The sequence below is a fragment of the Lemur catta genome, chromosome 3 (genome assembly GCF_020740605.2).
Source record: "Lemur catta isolate mLemCat1 chromosome 3, mLemCat1.pri, whole genome shotgun sequence".
Classification (NCBI taxonomy): Eukaryota; Metazoa; Chordata; class Mammalia; order Primates; family Lemuridae; genus Lemur; species Lemur catta.
This window is the reverse complement of record NC_059130.1, coordinates 4,501,210-4,516,311: the sequence shown is the minus strand read 5'-3', so window position 1 is coordinate 4,516,311 and position 15,102 is coordinate 4,501,210. Positions and strand designations below refer to the sequence as shown.

The 15,102-nt window shown below is 37.1% G+C and overlaps 1 protein-coding gene across 6 annotated transcripts in view; it reads right to left on the bottom strand.

Moving 5' to 3' along the window:
* Positions 1-1,509: 1,509 nt before the first annotated feature.
* DCAF6 (DDB1 and CUL4 associated factor 6) overlaps positions 1,510-15,102 on the bottom strand; it is a 125,950-nt gene continuing 112,357 nt past the window's right edge. For all 6 annotated transcript variants that reach the window (XM_045546634.1, XM_045546636.1, XM_045546637.1 and 3 more), the window contains 4 exons: positions 11,239-11,395; positions 10,533-10,621; positions 8,447-8,552; positions 1,510-1,975 (listed from right to left, as the gene is read on the bottom strand). In XM_045546634.1, the coding sequence (XP_045402590.1) occupies positions 1,911-1,975; positions 8,447-8,552; positions 10,533-10,621; positions 11,239-11,395 (417 nt within the window). In that variant the 3' untranslated portion in view covers positions 1,510-1,910. The remainder of the gene's footprint in view (positions 1,976-8,446; positions 8,553-10,532; positions 10,622-11,238; positions 11,396-15,102) is intronic.

Sequence of the window (15,102 nt, the reverse complement as noted above, 5' to 3'; positions counted from 1 at the left end):
AAGATGATAGTTACTGGCTGGACTGCAGGTCACAGAGAAGTTGCTGGGGTTAGTTTCTGTCCTTCACAAGTAAGACAGTTTGCAAGAGCTCACTGACTGGAAACTCAAAGACATTTCCCTCAAAAAGCAAGAATCAATATGCCATCCCAGAAACTTGTAACAGCAACTGCTAAGTGTGTGTGTGTGTGTGTGTGTGTGTGTGTGTGTGTGTGTGTGAGTGAGAAAGTGAGAGAGAGAGGGGGGGGTGGGGGGGAAAGAGAGACAGAGAAAGCACAAGTGAGTGTGCCTTTGAAATCATCCTTTTGGACCATTAAACACTGGACACATCACTCTGTCATGCTTGCTTTTTTGCCTCCAAGGTATCATGAGGCAGCACACTAACTCCTTCCCACCTGGGAGGCCTGGCTTCTGAAGGAGGCTCTGGACATCAAGAAAGTAGCAAAAAGAAGCCAGGGATGTATAATGTGCTATGCTCACTCGGATAACAAGAGGAAAGAAATTAGAAAGTATATGCTTCAGTATTGAGAAAAGATTTAATTTTATGAATGGATTAAAGAGATGTGAGCATGTGATCAGATTCAGGGGAAGACACCAACAGAATGAAAATTTAGGAGAGGGGAGGGAGAATGAGCGAAGGGTTAGGTCTGCAGAAGCAGTTTCGGGTCATAACCTGTGAGATAACTCGGCCTGAGCGTAGATGCTTGAATGGACGTGGACACTATAGTTAAGGAAGCCCAGAAACTAGAAGACTGGATGGCCAGCAACCTGCAGTGGAACCTAGAATTTGAGACAGAGGTAGGCCAGAAGGCAGCGCCTTCAAGACTAGTTTGTGCTAATACACAAACTATCCATGTTGCTTAAAGTCTCACTCCGGTACTTGTGTCATGAGGTACCATCAGTCATGAGAGATGACGGCTGGAGGTGAAAATAAAGTACAGTTGCCCCTTGAATGACATGGGTTTGAACTATGCGGTTCCACTTATATGTGGATTTTCTTCTCTTGCCACCCCTGAGCCAGTAAGACTAATTCCTCCTCTTGCTCCTCCTCAGCCTACTCAACATGAAAACAGTAAGAATGAAGACCTTTTATGGTAATCCACTTCCACTTAATAAATACTAAATATATTTTCTTTTCCTTATGATTTTCTTTAATAACATTTTCTTTTCTCTAGCTTACTTTATTGTAAGAATACAGTATATTATATATATATATAACATACAAAATATTGTTAATCAACTGTCTATGTTATTGGTGTGGCTTCCAGTCAACTGTAGTCTATGAGTACTTAAGTTTTTGGGGAGCCAAATTACATGCAGATTTTTGGTGGTGCCCCACCCCAGTGTTGTTCAAAGTTCAACTATACTTTTTGCAAAGGGAAATGAAAAAAGCCCTTCTATGTGATTATCACAAGAAGTCAAAATAGAAAGGTTATTAAATCTGGAAAAGAATAGAGAAAAATAGTCCCCTTATGCTGCAGAAAAGATTGGAAAAAAAAGTCAAATTCAGGGTATCTTAAAACCACCAACTTCTTTAATTAGAAAGCAACAAACATGCAAATGGCAAGTGTAGAAATTTATTTGAACCAATATTTTCACTATAATGAAAATTACTCTTCAACATTGATCCAAGCTCCCACATCTGAAGGTTAGGGGAAATATTGCACTTTGCATTTTCTAGCACTCCTCATACACGGCAAAAAGTTTTTAAAACATTTTGCTAGTTTTGTTTTACACACTCTCTCAAATTCATGCACACAATCATTCCAAACCAATATTAGGTCATTCTCCCAAAAGGGAAAAACTCCAAAAACCACAATCTTAAAATTGCACTAAAGCTCTGTAAAGAAAAAAATATAATAAATGTCTTATACAAATTTCAGAACATTTAAGTGCTTGCCAAAAAGAGTTGATTATTCCTCGTCCTCATTTTCATTCTCCTGACCAGAGCCTTCTGATCTGTCACCCTCCAACCGGTCTGGAAAACACAGATATGAGGATCACAAAAAGAAATACTTTTAGTATTTCAAGTATAAATAATTTACAATGCCTTTTATTTAAAACTGATTAAAATGTATATAATTCAACACATCGATATGTAAAAATCAGTTCATTCAACACTATGTGTAGATAAGTTGCTTTTTAGAGGCAAATAAAAGAATAAAGAACACAGTATTGTTAGTTTTGAATATGCATATAATTCTAAAATATAAAAATAAAAAAAAACCCACTCCTAAAGATCTTGATATATTATGTTCTACTGAGGTGGTTTTCAAACAGTGTTCTCTGGACTCTAGGTCTAAGGGTGTATATACCAGGTGCTACAGAAAGAAATGAGGCGGCGGCTGTGGGACAGAGAATGTAGGGACCACCGTTGAGGATTTGTGTAACTCTGTAAAAAGAGTTTTTAAGATTAAATACTATGTTCCAGGCATTGTGCTAAACACTGAGGATACAATGGTGACCAAAACAGATGTAGTTTCTGGCCTCAAGGAGCTTATAGGTTAACTATGCAAGTGAGTATAGTTACAAACTGCTGGGGGTGAGCACGGGTGTTCTCTCCAGTTTTCATGATTTACTCTTGCTGTTCCTCGGCTTGGGACACCTTTGTTCATACTTTGGCTACAATGGTTCTGTTTACTCATCTCAGTACAACTGTTGTCCCCTTTGTGAAACTTTTTCTGGACTTTTTCAAACACGCCATCTACAAAATTATGAAATCCCTCCCACCGTGTTCCAGAATATATAAATATGTTTTTAAGAGACAAGGTCTCACTCTGTCACCCAGGCTGGAGTGCAATGGCTATTCACAGGTGCGACCACAGCTCACTGCAGCCTTGAACTCCTAGGCTCCAGCAATCTTCCTGTCTTGGCCTCCTGAGTGGCAGGGATTACAGGCCTGAGTGACTGTACCCAGCCAGAATATCCTCTATGAACTTCATAATGATGATCCTAATTGCAGTAATACTTGTTTGCATGCCTTCTTGCAGACCAGACTGTGAGCTCCTGGAGGGTGGGAGTTATTTCTCTTTGATCTTTTTTTTTTTTTTTTTTTTTGAGACAGAGTCTTACTTTGTTGCCCAGGCTAGAGTGCCGTGGCATCAGCCTAGCTCACAGCAACCTCAAACTCCTGGGCTCAAGTGATCCTCCCGCCTCAGCCTCCCAAGTAGCTGGGACTACAAGTATGCGCCACCATGCCCAGCTAATTTTTTCTATATATATTTTTAGTTGTCCATATAATTTCTTTCTATTTTAGTAGACACGGGGTCTCGCTCTTGCTCAGGCTGGTCTCAAACTCCTGAGCTCAAACGATCCACCCGCCTCGGCCTCCCAGAGTGCTAGGATTACAGGCATGAGCCACCGTGCCTGGCTTCTTATTAATCTTTATATCTTTAGAGCCTAGTATAGGATGTTCAATGAAGGTTTACTGAATAAATGAATATAAGTTTTATGAAGGTAAGATATATGACAGTAGGTATGTGAAGTAGGCAACAGCATAAAATCACTACCACCACTAGGATGTTTCTGCCACAGAAACACTACCCCAAGGTAACGTGGAAATATTAAGGGAAGACGCAAGGGAAACAGCTCAGTTCCACTGTCAGTATCAATTATCTACAAAGGCATAAACAGTCCCACCGGATGCTGGGTTAACAGCACCAAGGACAGTATACAGAAGGGAATATGTTTACTGCCTAAATGAATCAGATTAAATCTCCTCTATGCAGACTCCAATCCAATGTCAAATCAATGAGATTATGTGTGTAAGATCTGTAATCTTAATTGTAAATTTTAGTTATTATCATTATATAAGTATTTAATACACATTTGTAAAACAAATGAACAAAGTAAGATTTGAATAGACCTTCATAGATTAATAAGGAATCTAAACACAGTGGAAGAATTTCTGACCAATAAAAGGCTACCTAAAGGATATTAGTTAAAAAAAGATTACATTATTTTTATTGTGTAATGTACTTTTAAGAGAGAACAAAACATTAAAAGTTGCATGAATGGGAATCTTGGGTATGATTGACTATTTCAAGAAATCTATTTTGTCATGTTAGTGAAGCATGAGGAAGCAGTTAGCCTGTTTGAAAGTGTAGGCTTCTTACCCAAATTTCTTTTGGTTGTTACACTAAAGATGGGAAAATAAAAGGTTAAGAAGATATGTCACAGCCTTTAAGTCAGGGAATGTGTAGTAGAGGTCAGAACTCTGCAGCCCAAGGCATGTGAGGGACAAGTGAGGGCCAAGGGTCTCTATGATGGGTCACAGAATAATTCACAGTGGCTTCTGGAATGAGGAGGGCAGAATATAGTTGTTCTATCCTGAAATCCAACTCATTTAACTACTGTATAGTCTCCTTTCTCAAAACAGAAACCCAATTCCTAAGAAAAAATTAAATAAAATCTGTTTACAAAGTGCTACTGAAGTAGTAAAACTATAAAGCAGTAACACACAAATTTCTGGTTGGCAATTATGGAGCAAGGAGGTCTGAAGAACAATGTATTTTTTAAATGAAAACTGGAAATAAGAATCGCTTTTATATACACGATTTTTTAAAAGTAGACAACACCAAACTTCTTTTGCAAATAAGTTTACATTTATGCAAAGGTTCCTTTTATTTTCTGTTCGAATAGTTCTTCAGAAAATTATTTTTGGCTGGAGAAGATACGATATGAAGAGACATTAAGTTTGCCAGGGGGAAGTGGAGATAAGAAAATAATTCCCTACAGGAAACTTATGTTCCAAAAAATACTTTTGTTTTATTTTTTCAGGCTATCATTTGTAAAGAATTTATTTACTTTATTAAGAAAAATAATATAAAACTCATTGTTAGCTAGAGATGATACTAGAAGTTCATTTATTTATCCAATTATTCAACATTTACTGGGCAACCATTATGTGGTAGGCACTTTTCTAGGAGCTAAACATCCATTTGCAAATAAGACAAAGTCTCTTATTTTCTAGAAGCTTATTTTCTAGAGGAGGAAGAAAGACAGCAAATGTATTTTTCTCTAATCCGTAATAAGAGAACAAATAAATGAAAAGTTAGAGTGGTAAGTACTTGAGGAAAATCAGGCAATGAACAGAGAGTGACTAAAGTGAGAGAGAAGATCTAAGTAAGACACAGAAAGCAACCTTAGATGGGTGACCAGGGAAGACTTATCTAAGGAAGTGACACTGGAACTGAGACCTCAACTGTCTGTGAAGTTCTGGAGGCAAAGTCTTTCAGAGAGTGGAAACAGTAAGTGAAAGGGTCCTAAATGTGCTAATAAGCTTGACGAGTCTGGTGAAGAAAAGCCAATATGGCTAAAATGCAGTGAGCTAGGAGAAAGCTGGAGTGAGTCGAAGTCAGAGGTTGGCTGGGTTTAGGGCATATAAGACCTTGTAGAACACAGTAAGAAGTCTAGGTTTTACTTTAAGAGCAGTGGGAGCCCCTGAGAATTTTAAGAGGAGGTGATATAATCTAATTTATGTTTTAAAAAAGGGTTCAGCAGACTAAGGTCCATGGGCAAATCCAGCCCATCGCCTGCTTTTGTAAATAAAGTTTTATTAGAACAGAGTCACTACTATTCATTTACATATTGTATGGCTGTTTTTGCATTATAGTGGCACAGTGGAGTGGTTGCAACAAAAACCATGTGGTCCATAAAGCCTAAAATATTTACTATCTGGCTATTTAAAGAAAAAGTTTACTGACTTGTGTTTTAAAAGGATCCCTTTGTCTGCTGTGTGAAAGTCAGACTGTATGGGAGCAAGAGTAGAGGCGGAGACCAAGGGTAGATAAATATCAGGCATATTCTGGAATAAAGCTAACATTACTTGCTGATGGAGTGAATTGTGCATGAGTTGGTAAGCAACTGTGAGCTTGATACGACGACAGGCCCTGCAAACCCATCGTGGAGAAACAATGGCTATCCTGTGCCAAGGTCCAGAGGTATTAAGGACGAATGTCAAGAGATAATGCAGGGTTTTTATAAGACATGTTAACACATTTGGACTCCATCCTAAGAACATGTGGAGGCACTGGAGAATTTTAAGCAAGGGATTAGCTTGATCAGATTCTAAGATGTTCTGGAAGATTCTAGAATAATCCATACATGCCATCATCATCTTTCCAAAGCCTCTCAAAGCTTCTAGGGATGTCACAACTGCCTTTACATCTCAAGAAGTGGCCTAGACTAGAATTAGTACATTATTTATGAGAATAATTCTGGTTGCTTTTTAAAAATGCAGAAGCTCAAACCCTATTCAGATAGAATGAATCAGAATCTTTAGAGGCTGGGACCCTAGTATTTGTAGTTTTAAAAAGCCCCATCAGTGATCTGAAGAGGATCCTTCATTAAAAATCACAGCTCCAGTAGGAAGAAACTATCTAACTTTTATTCCCTGGACCTCCCAGGAAGCCTTTTGGAGTAGCGGATGGGCAGAGGCATCTGATGGCTGCCTTGTGCTTATTTAACCGAAGTCCATTCTTAACTCTCCTGAGTATGTACACATTATTGTGCTTAGACTACAGAGCACGGAAGGGAAGGAGAGGAAAAGAGTAGCTAACTGACCTACCAAATAACTAGACATCTTAAGGATAAAAGCAGCAGAAATATAAACTATTTTATTCTATCTAGTCTTTTGCATTATTCTATCTAGTCTTTTGCATAAGAGAAGCAAGAGGATAAGCTGACTAAACCAACTAGAAATTATCTAGTTTTGATTGCTGGCAAAAAGAAATGAAAGAAAGGGAATTTTTATATCATAAAACATCTTATCTAATCCTAAAACCAAAGGATAGTAGCTGTTACTAAGAAACCACTGCCACATTAGCACCTGTTTATTTTAAAATAGATTCCTGCAGAACTGGAAAGAGAATTAGTTTTCTACAGGAAAATCCTTGAGAAAGAGTCATCCACTAGATAAACTCTGTAAAAGCAAGCACATTTTAGGAGTCATATCAGCAAGTAGTTTTCTTTTTCTATAAAATGTTGCTTTCTCACATCTGAAATCCAAATGGACGAATTTTAAGGGTTATTTTGCTGTTATTGAAATGGATCAAAAAATGTTATAGTGTTATTACAATTTAATACAGGAGCCCAAAGAAGTATTGCAAAAATATTTTGTTGGACTACTAACATTTTTTTGTTTATATTCCAGGTGTATTTTTCGTTTTGATCAATTGAAATTTTCTTTCTTTCCTGGTATAGTTAATATTTTCAATTCGAGGATTATTTTCTAATTCTTTTAATTATAAACACATAAGGCTTCTTTCATTCAGATATGTTACACATTCTCTCCTCTAGGGCTTAGAAAAATACTATATGTTGTTTATTTTTCCTTGAATACTTGTCTCTCCATTCCCCACTCTCTCTGAGGAAGTGATATTTAATCCACTGCTTACACAGACCTGAAGGAGAAGTAGAAGTTATCTTAACAAAGAGTGAGGATGGGAGGGGACAGCATGATTATAAAAACCCTGAGGAGGGAAAGTATTTGGTGTAGCCCCCAAATTCAAAGAGGGCCAGAGTGAATGGAATGGTTAGAGAAGAAAAGAATGTTGTAAATGAGCTAGAAAAGTTGTTTGCGATCAGATCATCCAGAAGTTTGCGTGTCACAATAATGACTTGAATGTATTCCTTTAAGTGAAATTTACAGGTCAAAGGGGAGTAAGGGCTTGGAAGCTAGTTTCAAATTCAGTTTAGGCTTTAACATTTATCAGCTGTGTGATCTGGGATTAAGTGATTATAATTAACCTACATTGTAAAGGGTCAGGGATAAATGAGGATAAATCATGAAATGATTAGTATAATACCTGATACAGTGTAGTTACTCTATAAATGGTAATTATCATTAAATGATAGATAATACACAACATATGAAGCAATTTAATTTATGAAATCAATGAAGAGTGACAAGCACTCTTGTTTGATAAACATTTTGTTTATAATGGATATGGGACCTTTTCTATTGTTATGAATATAGATTATTCAATTCCTTCTTGAATATTAGTTGTAATATATACATTTTTGTGTATCTGTGACACTGAAACTCACAGTGTATCATCTAAAACAAAAAAATTGAAAAAAATACACTGAGGTGTCTGTTTTGTTTCTTAGCATGTTACATTTATTTTGGTCTGGGCTATGATTTTGACCAAACCTACTACTAAAGTATACTGACTATAACATATCTTAAGGTTTATAGTATGGTCTTATACTCTAAGAAAAAGTTTTCAAGTGACTATCTTTTCATATGACCATTTTTCAATAAATTTAGTTCATGAGGAAATAAATTTACTGTGCTAAGATCAAGCATTCACAAAAATCCTAGTTCAGAAGTTAAGCTGCCTTCATTTTGTGACATTAAGGAAATTATATAAATCCCTTTAAAGTAGATCTTAATAACACATTTTTCAAATATATGATAATTTTAATAGTATACTAAAAGTCCTACCGGCTCGGATATGATTCAGTGAAGCCAACATCCTCAACATGAAAGAGGCTGGAACTGTAATGGTGTTTCTAGTCTCTTCCAGCATGAGTTCATTTCGAGTTATAACCTACAAGGCAAGTTAAACAACCATGTCAAAGACCATAGAGCAACTGTACCTTTTTCTTTAAGATTAGGAAAACAGTATAAAATTAGCAGGTCCCAGGAGGAATTACTTCATTCTTTGTATGTATGATGTCGATATTTCTGCCTTAAGGCTACTCAATGCCAAATACCTACTTTAACTTGCATTTAAAGGAGGAAGGTCAGAGAACACTACTCTTTCAACTGGCAGAAAGACAAAGGTCAAACTTTGAGGCCACTTAAAACATTCAAGAATTCAATTTAGCTTTTACTTGTAGTTTGCTTCCCAGGGCAGTCTACTTTGCGTTGTCTCATTATTTTCCTCTATTGCAGAACTGATACTTCAGTGACACAGCGGAGTCAAATTACTATCCCTGGGTCACTTGGATCCTTTGAGAAGATGTTACCTTTACTGAGGCTAAGTAGTCTTGAAAGATAAACTTTGTGGCAAGAGTTAACAATGAATTGTCTTAAGTACCAAGAACAGGACCAAATGAATACTCATGAACATCTAGGGATCTAATGTTTAATCATGAGCTAAGGAAAAAAGAAAGAGGAAAAGCAAAGAACATGGTGAATGAAAAAAGGAAGAAAGAAAGGAGAGCATGCGAGGAAGAAAAATGCTACTTTGATCAATAGTTCCTCAATGATATAATAATAAATCCCCAATTCATTAGGGTGCCCCACAGGGCCCTTTATAATCTTGCCCCCACCTACGTCTTGGGTCCAACTGAGCTACTTTTACACATACACCCAGGCACACCGATGGTTCATTTACCCTGTAACAACTTGGCACATGCTGATCCTTCTGTTTCATATACTCCTCTGCTCCTCTGCCTGGTGAACTACTACTTCTCAAACCCCAGACCGATTCTCATGTTCTCTGTGAAGACTTTTGCATCCTATCTGTCCCATTTATAAAGACAGCTCTGTTCCTTTCTACAGGCTTCCAGGGCACTAGGAGTGCACCTCTGACACTGATTCCACTACAGTATGTTCTAGTTGTTTGTCTGTCTTTCCCAGTCTGAGGGTAGGCCTTTCTCTTTTTAAACCCAGCACTGTGTCTGACATACATTAAGTGTTTTATAAATGTCTATTCAATGAATGAAAGTGTATGTGGGAACTGTGCAATAAACTGTCAACTCTGGTCTACAGTAGTGGTTTGTCAACTTACTAACATTTTTAGCAATGGACCCTCACTTTGATAAGATATCTTATATGGAAATGCACAGATAAAAACCCTGGTTGAAGTTGGGGAGGAAGGGCCCAGAGTTCAGCCTTCCTATCATCTGCCTTCCCTCTCCTAATCCCATTACAGAACCTAGAGTACCACAGAACTCAGTTTGAAAATGACTGCTTTAACAAGAAACTTAAAAGAACTTAAAATATAATGAAGATTCTCCAGTAATTTGTTCTGTTACCTATTGATTCTGAAAGAGAAAGTCCCATTTCCTGTTTAAGAAAAACACAGGCATGGGGGGGAAGGGCAATATACGTAACCTAAACTTTTGTACCCCCACAATATGCCAAAACAAGAATAAAATAAAAATAGCTGTAAGAAACACTAAAAAAAAACAAAAAAAACCTCAGAATAGAAAAATTGCTATGATTACGGAGAATGGCTATAGTAAAATTATTTTCTTAAAAGGACAGAATATTTTTGTGATTCTTTATTATAATGGCACAAATAGTCAAATGTATTTTTCTGAAACTACAATATATCAAATCTGGTATTTCTAATAATTAATATTATAATTAGCAAGCTACTATTTCGATTTTACCTCTCTAGTATTATAGGCATGTTTTTATTTTAATTTTAATTTTTCTTAAAATCTGATCTCCTTAACTACATTAACTTGTTTTATGTTGGCAACTAACAATAAACTGCTTTGATTTTTCTTAGGAAAGCATTTTAGGAACAAACTGAAATACGGTCTATAAATAATAAGTATAATAAACATCTTACTTCATCAGCAAGTTTTCGGTTAAAAATCCTCGACTCTTCTAGTGGTGACCAGATCTTTATGTCATAATCTATGCCAGATGAGGCTAGAACTAGAAGTAAAATTTACATGTTAATATAATGCTTAGACACATGCCATTAATTCCAGACATGCATATATTATGCATATAGCAAACAGCAAAAGTGAACTTGAATGGAAATTATGCCTATACATTTAACTATTAAAAATATCATTTTGAAGATTTCCTAAAACTTATCCTAGAACACAATTATAAGACCATCTTGAAGTCACTCAAATTTTTGTCTTATTCATTGTTCTCTTATGAGAGATATAGGGCAATTTCAGACAGAAGCATCCAATGCTCTTTTGTTCTGGTAAATTAATTCAGTGAATTTAGTGAAGACTAAAAAGGACTGGAGGTTCAGTGGGGTAAGCAGTAAAAAGTTCAGTCATGCCAAACATCTAATGGCTGATAAAATGTAGAAGAAATAGTAGGAGAATAAACACTTTAACTCATTTCCTTATGTTTCTGCCAAAAGCAGAATATAGGTGTTTTTTGTTTTAAATCCAAGTAGAGCTATAATTTACTCTAGTGGTGCCTACTAGGATAATTTAGATTATTCTTACAATATTATGAACTAGGAGAAAATTGGAGCTGATGAATCATACAACAATCTCTAGTCCTTGCCCTATAAAAGATCATCTTACTTGGGTCAAATGGATGTGGCTGTAGGCAGTTTACCACATGGTTATCGGCTTCCAGAAGCATCAAGTGCTCAGCAGTGTGCCGATCCCAAATGAAGATATGGCCACAGTCAGAACCACTCATTACGAAGTTAGCACCCCAGAAATTGGCTTCTTTTATCTAAGGGTTTAAAAAAAGTAAGCTATAAGAAAATTCAATCCAGAGTTATTAAAACAAAGACTTATGCTATTCTTATATTTAAAAAAAAAAACTGGCTTAGAAAACAGTAAAATTAAAAACTGATGTGAGTCTTAGTCTTCTAGTTTCTTAAACCATGGGTATAGGGACTTTGTTTTGTGTAATGCTACATTTACAGTGTCTTAACACATTGACTGCCACACTAGAAAAAAAAATTTTTCCTTGGGGGTCACAGTATTTTATTATGAAGATAGAATAAAAACTCTGAAAATGAAATAATCCTTACAATTTGTTATTTTTTATTGCATTCTGTTTGTGAGTTATATGCAACTCACGCAGTGCTAGAATCAATTTTTATATTGCACGCCACTTGAGTTGTACTTGACTCACAATATACTTGTTGAATTTGTTTCTGAGAATTAAGTCTTTTGTTCCACAGGTATTTAGTTGTGTTTGGAGTGGACCAACCACAGGGCTTTGCCCAGGGGGCTACCCTTCATGTAACATGTATGCTACAGCATGGCACCATGAGTTGTCTGCATACCATGCGGTTCACAAGATAAAGAAACAAGTAAGTTACATATGCTTCACAAGGCCCCGGGCTCAAAACTAGTGTGAGTTAACTACAACTCACATGGCAGTTAATGCATTAAACAGTACTTGACATACAGTAGGCACTTAATTAATAACAGCTACATGAATAAATGGTATTTCTCAGTTTTGGACAATATAATGAAAATTTATATATATGTGGATGAACTGACTAAAAATTGTCCCATTTTAGCTTTATAGGACAATAAAACAATTCATAGAAAAAAAGAAATTATTTTCCTTTCTTTTTTGTTTTATGCCCAAAGAACAAAAAGTACCAATTTTTTCATTAGCTGTTAGAACCTTACATAATTGAGAAGGAACCTTACATAATTGTGTTTATTATATAAACACAGTCTATATAATATATTGGAATGATTATGATGACATTTTTTAATGAATGCACAAGAATGAACCATCAAAAATCTTTGTATTTCAGATCAGGATTTTAAAAATATATATAGAAAAAATTAGCCAGGCATGGTGGCGCATGCCTGTAGTCCCAGCTACTTGGGAGGCTGAGGCAGAAGGATTGTTTGAGCTCAGGAGTTTGAGGTTGCTGTGAGCTAGGCCGACGCCACGGCACTCTAGCCAGGGTGACAAAGCAGGACTCTGCCTCAAAAAAAAAAAAAAAAATCGGGCCGGGCGCGGTGGCTCACGCCTGTAATCCTAGCACTCTGGGAGGCTGAGGCGGGTGGATCGCTTGAGGTCAGGAGTTCGAGACCAGCCTGAGCAAGAGTGAGATCTCATCTCTATCAAAAATAAAAAAAGAAATGATTTGGACAGCTAAAAATCTATACAGAAAAAAAAAATTAGCTGGGCATGGTGGCGCATGCCTGTAGTCCCAGCTACCCGGGAGGCTGAGGCAGGAGGATCGCTTGAGCCCAGGAGTTTGAGGTTGCTGTGAGCTAGGCTGATGCCAGGGCACTCACTCTAGCCCAGGCAACAAAGCGAGACTCTGTCTCAAAAAAAAAAATCATTTTATCTGCAGTTGCTACTTTGCCACTTTTGGTGCTCACACAAAAGAGGGAACCAGTTTTGTTGTTACGTGAGCTATTCTTATATTTACTTATCCTCTGTTTTTTTTATTCCTTCTCATAATTATTTTCATCCAAACTTTTTTTTTTTTTTTTTTTTGAGGCAGAGTCTCACTCTGTTGCCTGGGCTAGAGTGAGTGCCGTGGTGTCAGCCTAGCTCACAGCAACCTCAAACTCCTGGGCTCAAGCGATCCTCCTGCCTCAGCCTCCCGAGTAGCTGGGACTACAGGCATGTGCCACCATGCCTGGCTAATTTTTCTATATATATTTTTAGTTGGCCAGATAATTTCTTTCTATTTTTAGTAGAGATGGGGTTTTGCTCTTGCTCAGGCTGGTCTCGAATTCCTGACCTCAAGCGATCCACCGGCCTCGGCCTCCCAGAGGGCTAGGATTACAGGCATGAGCCACCGCGTCCGGCCTTCATCCAAACTTTTAACCAGCAAAATATAAGAAATGGAAATTCGTTATTTCTATTAATAATGAGTATCCTTTTAAAAATGATTAAATTGTTACTACCAATGATATCTATAGAAAGAGCTAATTATTTCCTCACCCTAAAGTTAATTTTTTACCTAGATCTTAAAGAAAGCAGATTAACACCTTGACGGTCAAACAAAAAAGAATCAGAAACTTTTCCTTGGGGCCACAGTGTTTTATTATGAAAACAGAATAAAAACTTCAAGTGTAATTTAAAGGTAAATATAAATAGAAAAATGAAATTTATTGACTTCTATTCATTTAATCCATGTTTTTAGAATTAAACTGTCAATATTAATTGTAACAATGAGAACATCCACAAGTAATATTTTACATATGCTTCAGGCACCGCTGGGGGGGGGTGGAACTAGAGTAAGTTAAATACAACTCTCATGGCAGTTAATGTGTTAAAACAAATTCTATAGATACTTTTTGATAACTCAATGAGTATATGAGGAGAAAAACACTTTCTAGATGTGAAGGGGTCAGCATAACAGTTATACCAATCATCTCAAAAGAATTTCTTATTCAATAATTCATATTGCACTGGGTGGATTTTGGATTGTAAAAACTAGAAAAGATCTTAGAGATCATCTGGTCTATTCTTCTAATTTCAAAGATGAATAAATTAAGGTCTAGAAAGAAAAAGTGACTAAAACAAATTTTCTTTCTTTCTTTTTTTTTTTTTGAGACAGAGTCTCGCTTTGTTACCCGGGCTAGAGTGAGTTCCGTGGCGTCAGCCTAGCTCACAGCAACCTCAAACTCCTGGGCTCAAGCGATCCTCCTGCCTCAGCCTCCCGGGTAGCTGGGACTACAGGCATGTGCCACCATGCCCGGCTAATTTTTTCTACATATATTTTTTAGTTGGCCAGATAATTTCTTTCTATTTTTAGTAGAGACGGGGTCTCGCTCTTGCTCAGGCTGGTCTCGAACTCCTGAGCTCAAACGATCCGCCCGCCTCAGCCTCCCAGAGTGCTAGGATTACAGGCGTGATGGCCTAAAACAAATTTTCAATTGTCAATCTTTTTAAAAGGATTTTTTTTTGAGACAGAGTCTTACTCTGTTGCCTGGGCTAGAGTGCCATGGCGTCAGCCTAGCTCACAGCAACCTCAAATTCCTGGGCTCAAGCAATCCTCCTGCCTCAGCCTCCCGAGTAGCTGGGACTACAGGCATGCACTAGCAGGCCCGGCTAATTTTTTCTATTTTTAGTTGTCCAGCTAATTTCTTTCTATTTTTAGTAGAGATGGGGTCTCGCTCTTGCCCAGGCTGGTCTCAAACTCCTGACCTTAAGCGATCCTCCCGCCTTGGCTTCCCAGAGTGCTAGGATTACAGGCGTGAACCACCACACCTGGCCAAAAGGGTTTTAAAGTAGTCTTACTATATCTTGCAATCAACCTGGATTTCGTAAGTCCAAATCCTCCTCTCCAAAACTAACAGAGGTTGCTAATATGAACTTAAAAAAATCTACTAGAAACTTTTCAGGTAGACAGCCAATGTGAGAGAACAAAAAAGATGCAATGGTTAATGGCATAAGCTAAAATTAAAAAAAAAAAAATCTACATATATTTCTTTAGTAGGTTAGGG